A 15,792-nucleotide genomic window follows, 5' to 3' on the forward strand; every position below is an offset into this window, starting at 1 on the left:
AAGAGAGAAAAGGAGGGAGGGGTAGGACGAGGAGAGGAAGAGGTCAAGTCAGATACCAGCACTCAATTCACACAAATACAACCCCCACGTATAAGGATTCTGTATCACATGTCTTAAATGCTCTTTAAACAGTTAGCTAATCCAATATGGAAAGGTTTAGAAGAAGAGAGTTCTGGAGGTATACAGGTATACAGAAAGAAAGATACAGAAAGAGAGAGAGACAAAAGTACATTTGTCTAGACAAAGGGAGACACACAGCAACAATATCAGGGACAGCAGACTCACTAGTTGACGGTGCCATATCCCTTAGCTTTGGTGAAACCCACAGAGACTGCCACAACCAGAGCAGGTAGACCTAAGGAGGAGGAGGGGGAAGGGTCAGTATTGGGTAGGGATGGGACGGACACACAGATGGACAGACAGAGAGACAGATAAAACTGATCCCCCCCCTTTTCCCCCAGCATCCTCACCCCAGCCCAGACACAGGAATCGCTTGCGGATGATGCGGTTCCTCAGCCGGCCAGTCACGGCCATGTATGACTGCCACGCCTCTGTCAGAACCCAACAGAAAGACGACAGGAAGAAGAAATGCAGGAAAGCAGCGACCAGCGTGCAGATCACCTGAGAGAGGGAGAGAACACAAGATAGGAAGAGAGGGACAGAGAGTGAGGGAGAAAGAGAACAAGAGGGGGAGAAAGAAGGAGAGTGTGAGGGGGGTTGAAAGAGGGAACAGGGAAGAGAAGAAGAGATGGAGAGATGTGAGTAAAAGATCTTTACAAGACCTTGAGAGAGTATGTGGTAAGATACAGCTTGTTCATTGGCTCTTACCTTGTTCCGTGTCTGCGTCTGACCAATGAGGATGAGGGCGTTGGAGGAGATGATGGAGAGGCAGAAGTTGATGAGGATGACGGAGCGCTCGGAGCGAATGTACCTGAGGAGAGACAACATGTTGAGGGGTCCACACCTTTCCCAGTTGACCGTCAACCATCATCAACCACACCCATAATTCCTTCACTTAAACGGTTCAAAAGCTCTAGCCTTTTTACACTATCAAGCCAACCTGAACCGCACTATGCTGGCTCAGATTTAGTCCACTTTGTCCTTTCCAGCACGGTTCAAGCAACTATGGTGGATGTGTAACCAAACCAGCCTAATACAGGTCAGCTGGGCATAGTAACTACTCAGATACCACTCGAAACAAAAGACCAGAGTGAATGTGTTCTCACCTCCAGACCGACACATAGATGATGATGAGGAGCAGCAAGGTGAGAGAGGAGACTCCACAGCCCACCATCAGCGTCACAGAGGGAAGCTGCATTTTATCCATGTTCTGCAGGAGACACACATACAGTCAACACATAGATGATGATGAGGAGCAGCAAGGTGAGAGAGGAGACTCCATAGCCCACCATCAGCGTCACAGAGGGAAGCTGCATTTTATCCATGTTCTGCAGGAGACACACATACAGTCAACACATAGACTGTTAGGACTGTAAAGAAACGTACAGAAGCTGTCTTCTTCTCCTTTTAAGAGCAGATTCTTTCTTCCACTCTCCTGGTTCATAACTGCAAAGCTAAAACAGCCACACACACAGGACCCCACACACACACACACAGACATGCGCAGTGCCGTGTACAGAGGTAGGTATATCTGGTATCTTTGATAAAAAGAGCAGGTAGCTGGAGAGAGGCTGGCAGGCAGGCTGCTGTTTGGGCCTTGGCTGGATATGGCCTTGGCTGGATATGGAGCAAGGTGACTCCAAGGTTAATCACCACAAAGATTCTTAGCTGAAGGCCATGAAGCACATTTTGACAGATTATTTTATCAGACGTGTAGTCTGATTCAGCCAGATTCAAAAGTTCTACTATGAAACACAGCAAGATAAACCTCCTCCTGTGAAAGCATCGACAACAACAGATCGCCGTCTCCATGTTCCCGCAGCAGCCATTATCTTAGTTGCCATGGTGATGCAGGATTTCGGTATGGTAGCGTGGCAGCAGAGGCAGTGAGGGAAGGAAGGCTGCAGAAACCCACTGACCCTGCGTCTGCTTTATGCATTTTACCGGTGTCTGTGTCTGTGTGTTTAAGAGCGTGCGTGTCTGTGTGTATATTTCAGACACAATTCCCAGACTTGATTCATACATGCTTAGCAGCACTGACTGACGAGTGTTCCCTGCTGTGGCCTGAACAGCGTGAAAGCTGGCAGACAGTGTATCTATCTGAGGGAGCAGTGCAGCCTGCAGGCTCCCATGCATGTCATCCTGGGCATGCCACTCTCCCAATGCAGGCCAGGTGTGTGTTGACTGCGTTCCTCAATATACCATTATGTGCTCTACACAGCAGTGCTAACAGCGAGACATATACAACATGTGGGTGTGACCTGTAGACTAGAGGATGTTCAAGAAGCCCATGTTCAGGAGTGTTGCTTAATGAAGTCTGCTTACTCTAGAAGACTAGCTTGATGAAACGTGTCATGTGTTCCAAAAGGAAACATGTTCTAAGGGCAGCTGTCTTTGCTAAGGTTTGTTAGAGGTGTTGTTGGGGGGTGGATGTAGGTGAATGGGTCTGATGGGAAGGGATAGGGATGGAGGGTCGCCATGCAGGGGGTTGGGGTTGAGGTGGTGTTGAGGTAGCTAGAGGTGAGATGCAGGTGGAAGGGAGAGCGCCAGTCTTATGACAGGGAGGGGGTAGGGGCCCCCATCCCTATGGTTGTGCATTCCACCCTCAAGCAGAAGATAATTGGAGTTTATAGTCTGTCTTGTTTCCAGGTTTGATGTGTGCTAGAGGGCCAAATGAATTAAATCCTTTGATTAATCTGCACTGCGGTGAGTTCCCCTCTCTCTCTCTGTCTGAAGGAGTGCAGCCGAATGGAACAATGTCCGCCGAGACCGAGTAACTTTTACAGCCCTCTCTGTCTCCACTAATGGCAGAGCAGGTATGTGTGATGTGAATCACGTACAGTGCAATCGCCTAGTGAGACAGACAGAGACTTCCCACCCGAAGAGGCTACATTATCCCAGAGTTGAACCAAAGACTTCCCATCCGGAAGAGGCTACGTTATCCCAGAGTTGAACCAAAGACTTCCCATCCGGAAGAGGCTACGTTATCCCAGAGTTGAACCAAAGACTTCCCATCCGGAAGAGGCTACGTTATCCCAGAGTTGAACCAAAGACTTCCCATCCGGAAGAGGCTACGTTATCCCAGAGTTGAACCAAAGACTTCCCATCCGGAAGAGGCTACGTTATCCCAGAGTTGAACCAAAGACTTCCCATCCGGAAGAGGCTACGTTATCCCAGAGTTGAACCAAAGACTTCCCATCCGGAAGAGGCTACGTTATCCCAGAGTTGAACCAAAGACTTCCCATCCGGAAGAGGCTACGTTATCCCAGAGTTGAACCAAAGACTTCCCATCCGGAAGAGGCTACGTTATCCCAGAGTTGAACCAAAGACTTCCCATCCGGAAGAGGCTACGTTATCCCAGAGTTGAACCAAAGACTTCCCATCCGGAAGAGGCTACGTCATCCCAGAGTTGAACCAAAGACTTCCCATCCGGAAGAGGCTACGTTATCCCAGAGTTGAACCAAAGACTTCCCATCCGGAAGAGGCTACGTTATCCCAGAGTTGAACCAAAGACTTCCCATCCGGAAGAGGCTACGTTATCCCAGAGTTGAACCAAAGACTTCCCATCCGGAAGAGGCTACGTTATCCCAGAGTTGAACCAAAGAATTCCCATCCGGAAGAGGCTACGTTATCCTAGAGTTGAACCAAAGACTTCCCATCCGGAAGAGGCTACGTTATCCCAGAGTTGAACCAAAGAATTCCCATCCGGAAGAGGCTACGTTATCCTAGAGTTGAACCAAAACTGCCTTCAGAAAGGGAGCATATACGTTTCTCAAGACAACAATGGCTAAATGGTTATGTTGATTTGTTGGTTGCTGTCCTGTATCAATGCAGATATACAGGTATACATACAGTATCATAGTGTTAACAGCTATCCAAAACCATCAAGATTGTCTGGGAATCACCATGGAAACAGTAGTTCCATGATGCCTAGCCTGGGTGTGTCTAGTTTGTAGAGTCAGACTTTGGATTTAATCAGGACCTTCCACTGAACTCTGTATATCTGACTGCATGTGACTCAAACCCAAGTAGGATTGATAGCATCTAAAGAAACATAAATCTATGAATGAGTACTGGTGTAGCTACAGCATGAGGAACAGTCTCTCTGATATAATGGGAAACACAAAGCTGTTCTGTGGTTCTGCTGAGTTAGTTGATCTATGTCTTACTATCTAGAGGTCTACTATGGGTTAGATGGTCAAAGGCAGGTCTGTAGGTGTGTGAACTGCGTACTCACAGACCCATGACACATTCTAACAAAGAGTTGTCTGTCTTTCTCTCTCTCACACACACACATACACGCACACGCGCACGCACGCACACACGGACACACACACACACACACACACACACACACACACACACACACACACACACACACACACACACACACACACACACACACACACACACACACACACACACACACACACACACACACACACACACACACACACACACACACACACATTCATTCATTCATCCGTTTCCCGAAAACACAAGCCTGCTGGGTTCAGGTTTGGGACTGCAGTGCATTTTCTCTCTCTCTTTCCTTCTACAGCCTGCAGCTGAGTAGGATTGACTGAACATGGTAACATTACAGAAGACAGGAGAGGAGAGATGAAGAGAGGGAATGATAAAGGGGCGGGACAGGGACCTACTATGTGGAGAGAGAGAGAGAGAGAGAGAGAGAGAGAGAGAGAGAGAGGCATTGAAAGCAGCAGAGGAAAAGGATGTGGGAAAATGACTAAGCAGGAGGGAGAGGAAGATGGGATAAAGGGGTAGAAGAGAGACAGTGGGAGACTGGGTGTTTGTCATTCTGGGGCTGTATGAGGCTAGCTGCAGACAGAGGAGAGGAGAGGGGCTGCGCCATTCAGAATGTGGCAAGTGTTGCTGCAGGAATAATTAGCCTGTTCCGTAACCATGGCTGTCTCACAAACCAACTAGCATGGCAGGAGGGATGAAGGAAGAAGAAGAAAGAGGGGGATGAGAGGGAGAGGGAGGAAAGGAGTGCCCTTCTCTCCTGGCACAGAAACAGGTGAATATAATTGCCACAATATGCTTCTCTTAGGGCATCTAAAAGCCCCCAGAATGCGACACTGCTGTGAAATAGCCTGTCGAGTGCCCAGGTAGAGAGGGGGATGAATAGAGGTAGAGAGAGGGATGAATAGAGGTAGAGAGAGGGATGAATAGAGGTAGAGAGATGGAAGGAAGAATGAGGGGGAGAAGCAGAAATCACTTGCGAAGTGCTATTAACACATGATGCTACTACTACTGCTGCCCATTGCACAGGCACATGCCAAATAAACAGTGTGTGTGTGTGTGTGTTGTGTGTGTTAATCTTAATCTTAGCTGTAGGATGGACGAGGGGAGGACGGAGGGAGTGTGAGAGAGGGAGAAGAGAGAGACAGAGATGGAGAAGAGAGAGACAGAGATGAAGAAGAGAAAGATAGAGATGGAGAAGAGAGAGATAGAGATGGAGAAGAGAGAGACAGAGAGGGAGAAGAGAGAGATAGAGATGGAGAAGAGAGAGACAGAGATGGAGAAGAGAGAGATAGAGAGGGAGAAGAGAGAGATAGAGATGGAGAAGAGAGAGACAGAGAGGGAGAAGAGAGAGATAGAGATGGAGAAGAGAGAGATAGAGATGGAGAAGAGAGAGATACAGAACATCAAACGCACAGCTGCAGATTCTCAAGGCGAAAGACTGGTGTGTTTATTTGCTTTCCTAAGACCCATCAAATCAAGCCTGTCCGTTGCTTGCAGGTGCACATTTTCTCATCCCCATCCCCTCCTTTTGATGTAGCATTTGGGAACCGCCATATAAAAACCACATGCATATCTAAAACGGATAAATGTCTCATCTGTCTGAATATTTTGGGTAACGTAATGGTATTCCATCCCTCCCTTCATCCATCCATCCGTTCTTCCCTTCCCTCTATCTAGGCCACACAGCGCAAAGGCTGTGGTGGTGTATTAGTATAGGGTCTTCTATAGCTTTAAGAGCCCTTGGTACCCTCCATACTGTTACCAGGGCAACTAGTGAACAACTGATTCAGAGGCAGATTCCAGTCTAATAATAACTAATCACTCTGAATGAACACTTCCTCACAAAGACAGTACTGGCCTTTTCATCTGGGCCACATTTGAGCAGTTTGAGCCATCACTGGATTTATGAAAATATTGTCATATTAACACACCTATTTTCCCCCAGTTGGAATCAAATACTGATTATCTGTGATTTGTTCTGTAATTTTAGGCCCATTTGATGTAAATGCATCATTGGAGGATATTTAGGCAGCATACATGGAGCATAGCAGCATTCCAATGGAGACGTGTGCAGGGAAATATTATTTAATTTGTCAAAATGCTGGAATAATATGTTACTATGTTACATTGGACAGTGTTCACATGAAATATGCAAGGACTCTTAACATGATTATAATAATAGCTGACTATCTAAAACCCTAAAATAATTATTCACATAGCCTTACAATTTATCATTCAGCATGTAATGTATGCAAATCAATAGTCAACATGGTCATTTTGCAGTTGGAATATATAAACTGAATGTACCTCGACTAAAATGTGTCATCTCGACACAAATCTCCCCTTTCTGCTCGGTGGGACGACTTGAAAGATGCCCAAATTCTTTATTTGAGAATACACAGAGCCCTTGCTGAATGGCATCTGCATGTCTCAAGCAAGAGAGGAGAGAGAGAGAGGGCGGGCGCGCGCGAGGGCTCTGTTGATACCGAATGGCAATGACGCCCTTTTCCACTAAACCCGTGAGATACATACACAAGCACCTCGATTCGGATACACTAACATAAAATAATGAAGGAAGTTGTCGGACTTACCATGTCAGGATTTAGCCGTGCTAAAATGGCGAAGGTTGAGAGTCTGTTACACACGCATTTGGTTCTCAATGAGTCGACAGGCACGGCTCTGCAGCCCCTGGCAGACCACGATCCGAGCAGCGAAGAGCTGCGGGAAAAGAGAGAGAGCGCTGCGGTGAATAAAAACGGGGGAAAGCTAGTCAAATCCCCCACCACGTTACAGACACCAGCTATTTAATTCCAAATCCCCTTTTGCATCTCCGCGGTTATCGAGCAAGAGCGCATACAACGCAGTGAAAATGGCGATGAAAGGTTATCTGTGAGCCAGACGCCGTGCTGCTCAGGTTTCTGCTTGGCCAGGTTATTGCAATATAGAGGTGGAATTCACAAATGACCCCAAAACAAACAATAGCAATGGGGGTAATAACAACAAGAACAATAATGATAATTTAAAAAATTATAATAATAATGCAAATCTAAGTTATTATTGAATATCATTATTTATCCCTAGATTTAGATTGCGTTATTGGTGGAACAATTTAAAAGCTAAAGAGATCATATTTGTGTACCTAATATACAATTAATCAGCTGGAAAACATGTTTTATTGTGTGAACCCATTTTGCAGTACTTCATGAGGCTGTAATGCCATCCTAACTTCCATTTACAGGTAAATAGGTTTTTGATGGCCTGGTCTAGGCCTTTGTTGTAGCACTGGACCATACATCAACAATCAATTCAATTCTAACCCAATAAGAAAGCACTTTAAAGACACATGTAGTTCATTTTTCTGTTATATTGTTAACCATTCTTTAGTTGAGCATATTCATCAAACCGTGAATTCTGAATGTTGACTGAACTTTGACAGATACCATGTTTTTCTAAGTCTTAATTACCCTAAATGGACCAGGCTAAATCCACACCACTTTGTCACTCACTGTTTATGGGATTGACTAAACTTTTACCCACTTTTACTATAAAGCATGACTAAAGTTTTAACATTCAAAAGCAACATTGCCTAACAGCTTAGCGTGGGGTTCATGGGGAGCCTTCCCCTCTAGACGTCTTGCTTGCAGGCATCTTCCCTCATTGAATGGGGTATTCTCGGTGGCCAGTGACATTGCATTGCCTGTACGCTGTCCACTGCCATGTGGTGCTGAACTCCAAATATCAGAAACCATATTTTCCCACTATGCATGGTGCTGAAATACCAGAGCACAACTATTTAATTGTTGTTTACAACATCAGACCTTCCACAAGTGGTTAAGTTACCACACAGCTGTTCTAAAACCCTGACAAAGACAACACACCAAAACCAGTTGGTTTAAATAATAAAGAAGACTTTTCTTACATTGTGCATGGCTCAGTTTTACTCCTCTCTTCATTTTGGTCTGACTGCAGGTGCACAGAGAATGAACCAATGGTTATTGGTTCCTCATGTCTTCATGGGAGTTGTGTGTTTCTCTCTCCAATGGCACAGTGATGCTGGATGGCACATTGGTGATGTCACACTCCATCCATCTCAAGTGAGCCCTTACATCCTCTTCCCAAACAGAGTGGTCCCCAAAGGGACTCATCAAGACTGGGGGAACATGGTCCCCTACAGGTCTCTGGGGCTAGTGGCACCAGGAACACACAGCAGCCTCCAGGGTTTTAACCAACCAACAAATCAACAAACCAGTGACAGCCTGGGACTGTGCTTCAGCAGACCTGGGTTCAAATTGTAGTTGTGTTCTTTCCAATACTTTGAAGCATTTCATTGCTTCAGTCTGGAGAGCCCGTGGGGCAGGGTTTGCATTGTGTTGATTCTTCTAGTGGTTCCATTGAGCTAGGCAGGCTCAATCAAGAGCAAATGAAGTATTTGAAAGAAACCCAATACTATTTGAACCCAGGTCTGTACCTCAGGGCCAAGGACATCTCATCACAACACACCACGGCCTCTAACAGGGCCACCTCACAGCAGCCCTTGATAGGGTTACCCATGGTGCATCTGGTTGGAGAGTGCTGAGGGGTGAAAACCATGACGAGCAGAGAGAGAGAGAGAGAGCGAGAGCGAGAGAGAGAGAGAAAGAGAGAGAGAGAGAGAGAGAGAGTAGTACAGTCTTGTAGCCCCAGGAGTAGGCTCAGTGCTAACATTAGCACATCACCCTAACAGAAATCCAATATTATAACTCAGCGCAGAGTCTCTGTGGATGACACGATTAGGCCACTCTCCCAACCACACAGAAAGCCACAGCAACACACACACACACACACACACACACACACACACACACACACACACACACACACACACAGGCCTCACCGCGGTCTAATGGGATAATTTGGGTGGCGGTCCAGCAGCACGGCATGTGTGAATGGTCCCTGCCAACAACAGGCCAGGACCACATGAATGAATGGGACAGCAGGGTTGCCTGACAGCCACAACATCCCAGACATCCCTGGGTTCAAATAATATTAGCGTTTGCTCTAGTCTACCTACAGAGCCAGATGGGCAGGGTTGGCAACTTTTCCAACGTTTCTATTGGTTCCATTAAGCAAGACAAGCTCAATCAAGCCCAGACGAATATTTGACATTATTTCAGAAATGGTTTTGTCTGGTGCTATAACACCCAGCGATGGAAATCATAATAAATGATGTATTAACTAAAACCAACAGACAGATTAAAGAACAGGGGAAGCTAAATTCAAGGAACTAACTGTAAAGGGAACAAATCACATTGTGGGTTTCTAAAGAACTGGAGGTGTGCGAGGAGAAATAAGGTAGGGAGGGTAACTGGGCCAGGTCAGGAGCAGTTTGACGTTTATTATTATGAATCTTGCCCTGGAGCAGAACTGAGCGATTTCCACTAGATCTTAATATACGGTTAGGGTGTAGGCATTAGGGTTAGCAGTGTGGTTAAGGTTAAAGTTAAGTTTAGGGTTAGGTTTGAAATCAGATTTTATAACTTTGTGTCTGTGCCAGCTAGTGACCTCTCTGCGGAGCTGCCTCCAGGGCAAGATTCATTACAATAAATGCCAACCTGCAGGCCAGGATGGCAACACTGCTGTTGTTTATTGGTCCCCTGCCCCAGACCGAAGTGTGAGCCCTAGGAGAGAAGACCACCTGTCTCACACCCGCTTGCCTCTCTCTCTCACAGCCCTTATCAACAAGACACCACCATGACAAGGACACCTCACATTTCAATTTCTCCCCCCAAAATTAACTCATTAATCATAGCTGCTGTCCAAGATGGATTTACATTTTGCTTAGAACATGTCACCCCCCCTCCCCCTCCCTCACCTCCCCCTTCTCTCCCCACACTCCCCAACATGGTGGGTGAAGCTAGATTAGATTTGGTTTTGTTCTGCCTCTCTCTCACTCTGCCTCTCTATCCATCTTTCTATATCCTCTCTCATCCCACTTGCTGTCTCTCAACCCTGTCTCTCTCCTCTTCCCTCATTGTTCGGTCGTTCTTTCTCTCTCTTGGTCTATATTTACCTGGTTCAACTTTTTTTAAGGCAAAAGATCACTCTGTTCTATGCCTCGTTTCAGTAACACAAGTGTACGCACTTATCTAAATGCAAATGTCCAACCTGCATTGCAATAAGGCCCATGGGCACATTGTACTTTCTCTCTCTCGCTCTCTCTTTCTCGCACTCTCTCTTGTTCTCTCTTCTCTCTCTCTCTCTCTCTCTCTATCTCTCTCTCTATCTCTCTCTCTCTCTCTCTCTCACACACTCACTCACTGACTCTGTTTTGGGTTTTAAAACGAAAAGGGTACTTAAGTGTATGAAGCATATGAAGAGTGTGTGAAACAGACCCACATTAGCTGTGCAATTGAACTGTGTAATGCATTCCCCCCTCTCTCTCTCTCGCTCTCTCTCTCTCTCTCTCTCTCTCTCAAACACTCACTCACTGACTCTGTTTTGGGTTTTAAAACAAATAGGGTACTTAAGTGTATGAAGCATATGAAGAGTGTGTGAAACAGACCCACATTAGCTGTGCAATTGAACTGTGTAATGCATTTCCCCCCCTCTCTCTCTCTCTCTCTCGATCTCTCTCTCTTTCTCTCTCTCTCTCTCTCTCTCTCTCTCTCTCTTACTACACATATATACACTCTCTCTCTCTATCTTTGTCTGTCTCAGTAGATCTCAAAGCACTCTCCATTCATCCCTCTTGGTTCGTGTGCGCGCGGCTGCCCAGGAGAGAAAGCTGTGAGCGACACTTTTAATTTTCTACATCCTGCATCACTGTCGGCGCGGTGTTAGCAGCGTGGGGGTTAGTGTCAGCCCCGTCCCATCTCTGTCACCCACAGAGAGGAGCTCCGGAACCGTCTGACAAACTCAGCACCTTTCTACAGGGTCAGTGTGTGTCATGGGCACTTCGTCAAGATGAGAAACAGTGGAGCGGGAACAGCCACGGAACACACAGTCACAGTGGGAGATGAGGTGATGTGAGGCCGTCTCCCAAAGTTCTATCCCTCACTGTGAAGGTCCACACCAGCAGGTGTTTCAGAGCCAGGAAGCCAGGCGGGTCTCTGACTTTAGTTCCTGGTTATGGGTACACTTCTTACCTTACATCCTGGCCGCTAGTCCACCCATCATGGTAAATTGACTTGAATGAGGATGTCCATTCTAGTAATTCTATTTCTGTTTTCAGAGCCAGGTAGGATCATAGATGTCCTATTATTCAGTTGATTCAGGCAGTTCCACCCCCAGGCTCCACACTGCAGCCAGGCAGCGTCAAGGGGCAACCCAGCAGGCACATGAGTGAATCACCAAAGGAAATTAACAAAGGCCTTACCTGTCACTCTCGTCCCAGGAGATGCAGGTCTGGTTTGTGGTGCCCTGATCAGACAGAGAGAGAAACGGTCACATGGTTGACATATGCATAGACGCGGTTAGTAGGGGTGCTGAGGGGGCTGCAGCACCCCCTGAAAATTCTCAATTAAAAATGTACAACAAAAAAAAGAGTGCAAAAAAAGAGTGCATCCACACTACAAATCATCTTCCTGTGGCCATGGACATATGCTCTGATTACAGATGTTCTCATATACCTCCATATACCTCCATGGACATATGCTCTGATTACAGATGTTCTCATATACCTCCATATACCTCCATGGACATATGCTCTGATTACAGATGTTCTCATATACCTCCATATACCTCCATGGACATATGCTCTGATTACAGATGTTCTCATATACCTCCATATACCTCCATGGACATATGCTCTGATTACAGATGTTCTCATATACCTCCATATACCTCCATGGACATATGCTCTGATTACAGATGTTCTCATATACCTCCATATACCTCCATGGACATATGCTCTGATTACAGATGTTCTCATATACCTCCATATACCTCCATGGACATATGCTCTGATTAAGGATGTTCTCATATACCTCCATGGACATATGCTCTGATTACAGATGTTCTCATATACCTCCATGGACATATGCTCTGATTACAGATGTTCTCATATACCTCCATGGACATATGCTCTGATTACAGATGTTCTCATATATCTCCATATACCTCCATGGACATATGCTCTGATTACAGATGTTCTCATATACCTCCATATATCTCCATGGACATATGCTCTGATTACAGATGTTCTCATATACCTCCATATACCTCCATGGACATATGCTCTGATTACAGATGTTCTCATATACCTCAATATACCTCCATGGACATATGCTCTGATTACAGATGTTCTCATATACCTCCATATACCTCCATGGACATATGCTCTGATTACAGATGTTCTCATAAACCTCCATTTGAGGGGATGATGAAATAGATTTGTCTAGTGCTTTTCTAAGTACTAAAAGTGCTTTTCAGTGATAAAGGCATGGTAAGTCTTTTGAAATGCTCTCAAATATCAGTACCATGTGTTTTTATGGGATAAGCCACATGATTTGTCAAGGCCCTACTGATTACTACTGAGGTCATTGCTCAGGTCAGAGGGTCAGAGGTGAAAGGTCACTCACGTTGTAAAGGTGTGAGAACTGGACCTCCACCGGGGTAGAGAGGGATCCTGGGGTGGGCTTGATGGTCACAGACACCACCTTGGAGTTGAGCACGGTGCTGTTTCTGGAGGGAGGGAGGGACAGTTGGGTGTCACCAGCATAGGACAACTCACATTGTCAGGTGACATATCACGTGAGAACTACACATCATTGTCATCTTTTGTCAATCGCTGTTCCCTTCAACCAACTCAAACCTCCCTGCAGTAATACTGCCCCATCCCTACAACACATGTTCCCATCTCTCCCTAACACAGCACACATGTCCCTCAAGACACCCTTGTATGTCCCAGCACTTAACCCATGTCCCGTTTGAAATAGACAGTGTTTCACAGCCCCCACTCGCTCTCCCTCTCGCTCTCTCTCCCTCTCGCTCTTTCTCCCTCTCGCTCTTTCTCCCTCTCGCTCTTTCTCCCTCTCGCTCTCTCTCCCTCTCGCTCTTTCTCCCTCTCGCTCTCTCTCCCTCTCGCTCTCTCTCCCTCTCGCTCTTTCTCCCTCTCGCTCTTTCTCCCTCTCGCTCTTTCTCCCTCTCGCTCTCTCTCCCTCTCGCTCTTTCTCCCTCTCGCTCTCTCTCCCCTCTCGCTCTCTCTCCCTCTCGCTCTTTCTCCCTCTCGCTCTTTCTCCCTCTCGCTCTTTCTCCCTCTCGCTCTCTCTCCCTCTCGCTCTTTCTCCCTCTCGCTCTTTCTCCCTCTCGCTCTTTCTCCCTCTCGCTCTCTTTCTCCCTCTCGCTCTCTTCTCCACCCTCTCGCTCTCTCTCCCTCTCGCTCTTTCTCCCTCTCGCTCTTTCTCCCTCTCGCTCTTTCTCCCTCTCGCTCTTTCTCCCTCTCGCTCTTTCTCCCTCTCGCTCTTTCTCCCTCTCGCTCTTTTTCTCCCTCTCGCTCTTTCTCCCTCTCGCTCTCGCTCTTTCTCCCTCTCGCTCTCTCTCTTTCTCCCTCTCGCTCTTTCTCCCTCTCGCTCTTTCTCCCTCTCGCTCTTTCTTTCTTTCTCCCTCTCGCTCTTTCTCCCTCTCGCTCTCTCTCCCCTCTCGCTCTCTCTCCCTCTCGCTCTCTCTCCCTCTCGCTCTCTCTTTCTCCCTCTCGTCGCTCTCTCTCCCTCTCGCTCTTTTTCACACTCTCTCTCTCCCTCTCGCTCTTTCTCCCTCTCGCTCGCTCTCTCTCCCTCTCGCTCTTTTTCACACTCGCTCTCTCTCCCTCTCGCTCTTTTTCACACTCGCTCTTTCTCCCTCTCGCTCTTTCTCCCTCTCGCTCTTTCTCCCTCTCGCTCTTTCTCCCTCTCGCTCTCTCTCCCTATCGCTCTCTCTCCCTCTCGCTCTTTCTCCCTCTCGCTCTCTCTCCCTCTCGCTCTTTCTCCCTCTCGCTCTCTCTCCCTATCGCTCTTTCCCTATCGCTCTTTCTCCCTCTCGCTCTCTCTCCCTATCGCTCTTCTCTCTCGCTCTTTCTCCCTCTCGCTCTTTCTCCCTCTCGCTCTTTCTCCCTCTCGCTCTTTCTCCCTCTCGCTCTTTCTCCCTCTCGCTCTCTCTCCCTATCGCTCTCTCTCCCTCTCGCTCTCTCTCCCTCTCGCTCTTTCTCCCTCTCGCTCTTTCTCCCTCTCGCTCTTTCTCCCTCTCGCTCTTTCTCCCTCTCGCTCTTTCTCCCTCTCGCTCTTTCTCCCTCTCGCTCTTTCTCCCTCTCGCTCTCTCTCCCTCTCGCTCTTTCTCCCTCTCGCTCTTTCTCCCTCTCGCTCTTTCTCCCTCTCGCTCTTTCTCCCTCTCGCTCTTTCTCCCTCTCGCTCTTTCTCCCTCTCGCTCTCTCTCCCTATCGCTCTTTCTCCCTCTCGCTCTTTCTCCCTCTCGCTCTTTCTCCCTCTCGCTCTTTCTCCCTCTCGCTCTCTCTCTCCCTCTCGCTCTTTCTCCCTCTCGCTCTTTCTCCCTCTCGCTCTTTCTCCCTCTCGCTCTTTCTCCCTCTCGCTCTCTCCCTCTCCCTCTCGCTCTTTCTCCCTCTCGCTCTTTCTCCCTCTCGCTCTTTCTCCCTCTCGCTCTTTCTCCCTCTCGCTCTTTCTCCCTCTCGCTCTTTCTCCCTCTCGCTCTTCTCCCTATCGCTCTTTCTCCCTCTCGCTCTTTCTCCCTCTCGCTCTCTCTCCCTCTCGCTCTCTCTCCCTCTCGCTCTTTCTCCCTCTCGCTCTTTCTCCCTCCTCTTTCTCCCTCTCGCTCTCTCTCCCTATCGCTCTTTCTCCCTCTCGCTCTTTCTCCCTCTCCTCTCTCTCCCTCTCGCTCTCTCTCCCTCTCGCTCTTTCTCCCTCTCGCTCTTTCTCCCTCTCGCTCTCTCTCCCTATCGCTCTTTCTCCCTCTCGCTCTTTCTCCCTCTCGCTCTTTCTGCCTCTCGCTCTCTCTCCCTCTCGCTCTTTCTCCCTCTCGCTCTTTCTCCCTCTCGCTCTTTCTCCTCTCGCTCTTTCTCCCTCTCGCTCTTTCTCCCTCTCGCTCTTTCTCCCTCTCGCTCTCTCTCCCTATCGCTCTTTCTCCCTCTCGCTCTTTCTCCCTCTCGCTCTTTCTCCCTCTCGCTCTCTCTCCCTCTCGCTCTTTCTCCCTCTCGCTCTTTCTCCCTCTCGCTCTTTCTCCCTCTCGCTCTTTCTCCCTCTCGCTCTCTCTCCCTCTCGCTCTTTCTCCCTCTCGCTCTTTCTCCCTCTCGCTCTTTCTCCCTCTCGCTCTTTCTCCCTCTCGCTCTTCTCTCCCTCTCGCTCTTTCTCCCTCTCGCTCTTTCTCCCTCTCGCTCTTTCTCCCTCTCGCTCTTTCTCCCTCTCGCTCTTTCTCCCTCTCGCTCTTTCTCCCTCTCGCTCT

At 47.8% G+C, this 15,792-nt stretch overlaps 1 protein-coding gene across 1 annotated transcript in view; it reads right to left on the reverse strand.

Moving 5' to 3' along the window:
* The window catches only part of LOC112244515 (adhesion G protein-coupled receptor B1), an 82,124-nt gene that overhangs the window by 18,241 nt on the left and 48,091 nt on the right, over positions 1-15,792 (reverse strand). Inside the window, exons 15-21 of the mRNA XM_042309850.1 lie at positions 12,945-13,047; positions 11,748-11,784; positions 6,978-7,126; positions 1,227-1,330; positions 829-931; positions 471-621; positions 286-355 (exon numbers count right to left, since the gene is read on the reverse strand). Of these exons, the coding sequence (XP_042165784.1) occupies positions 286-355; positions 471-621; positions 829-931; positions 1,227-1,330; positions 6,978-7,126; positions 11,748-11,784; positions 12,945-13,047 (717 nt within the window). The remainder of the gene's footprint in view (positions 1-285; positions 356-470; positions 622-828; positions 932-1,226; positions 1,331-6,977; positions 7,127-11,747; positions 11,785-12,944; positions 13,048-15,792) is intronic.

This window comes from Oncorhynchus tshawytscha, linkage group LG03, assembly GCF_018296145.1.
Source record: "Oncorhynchus tshawytscha isolate Ot180627B linkage group LG03, Otsh_v2.0, whole genome shotgun sequence".
NCBI classification, from domain to species: Eukaryota; Metazoa; Chordata; class Actinopteri; order Salmoniformes; family Salmonidae; genus Oncorhynchus; species Oncorhynchus tshawytscha.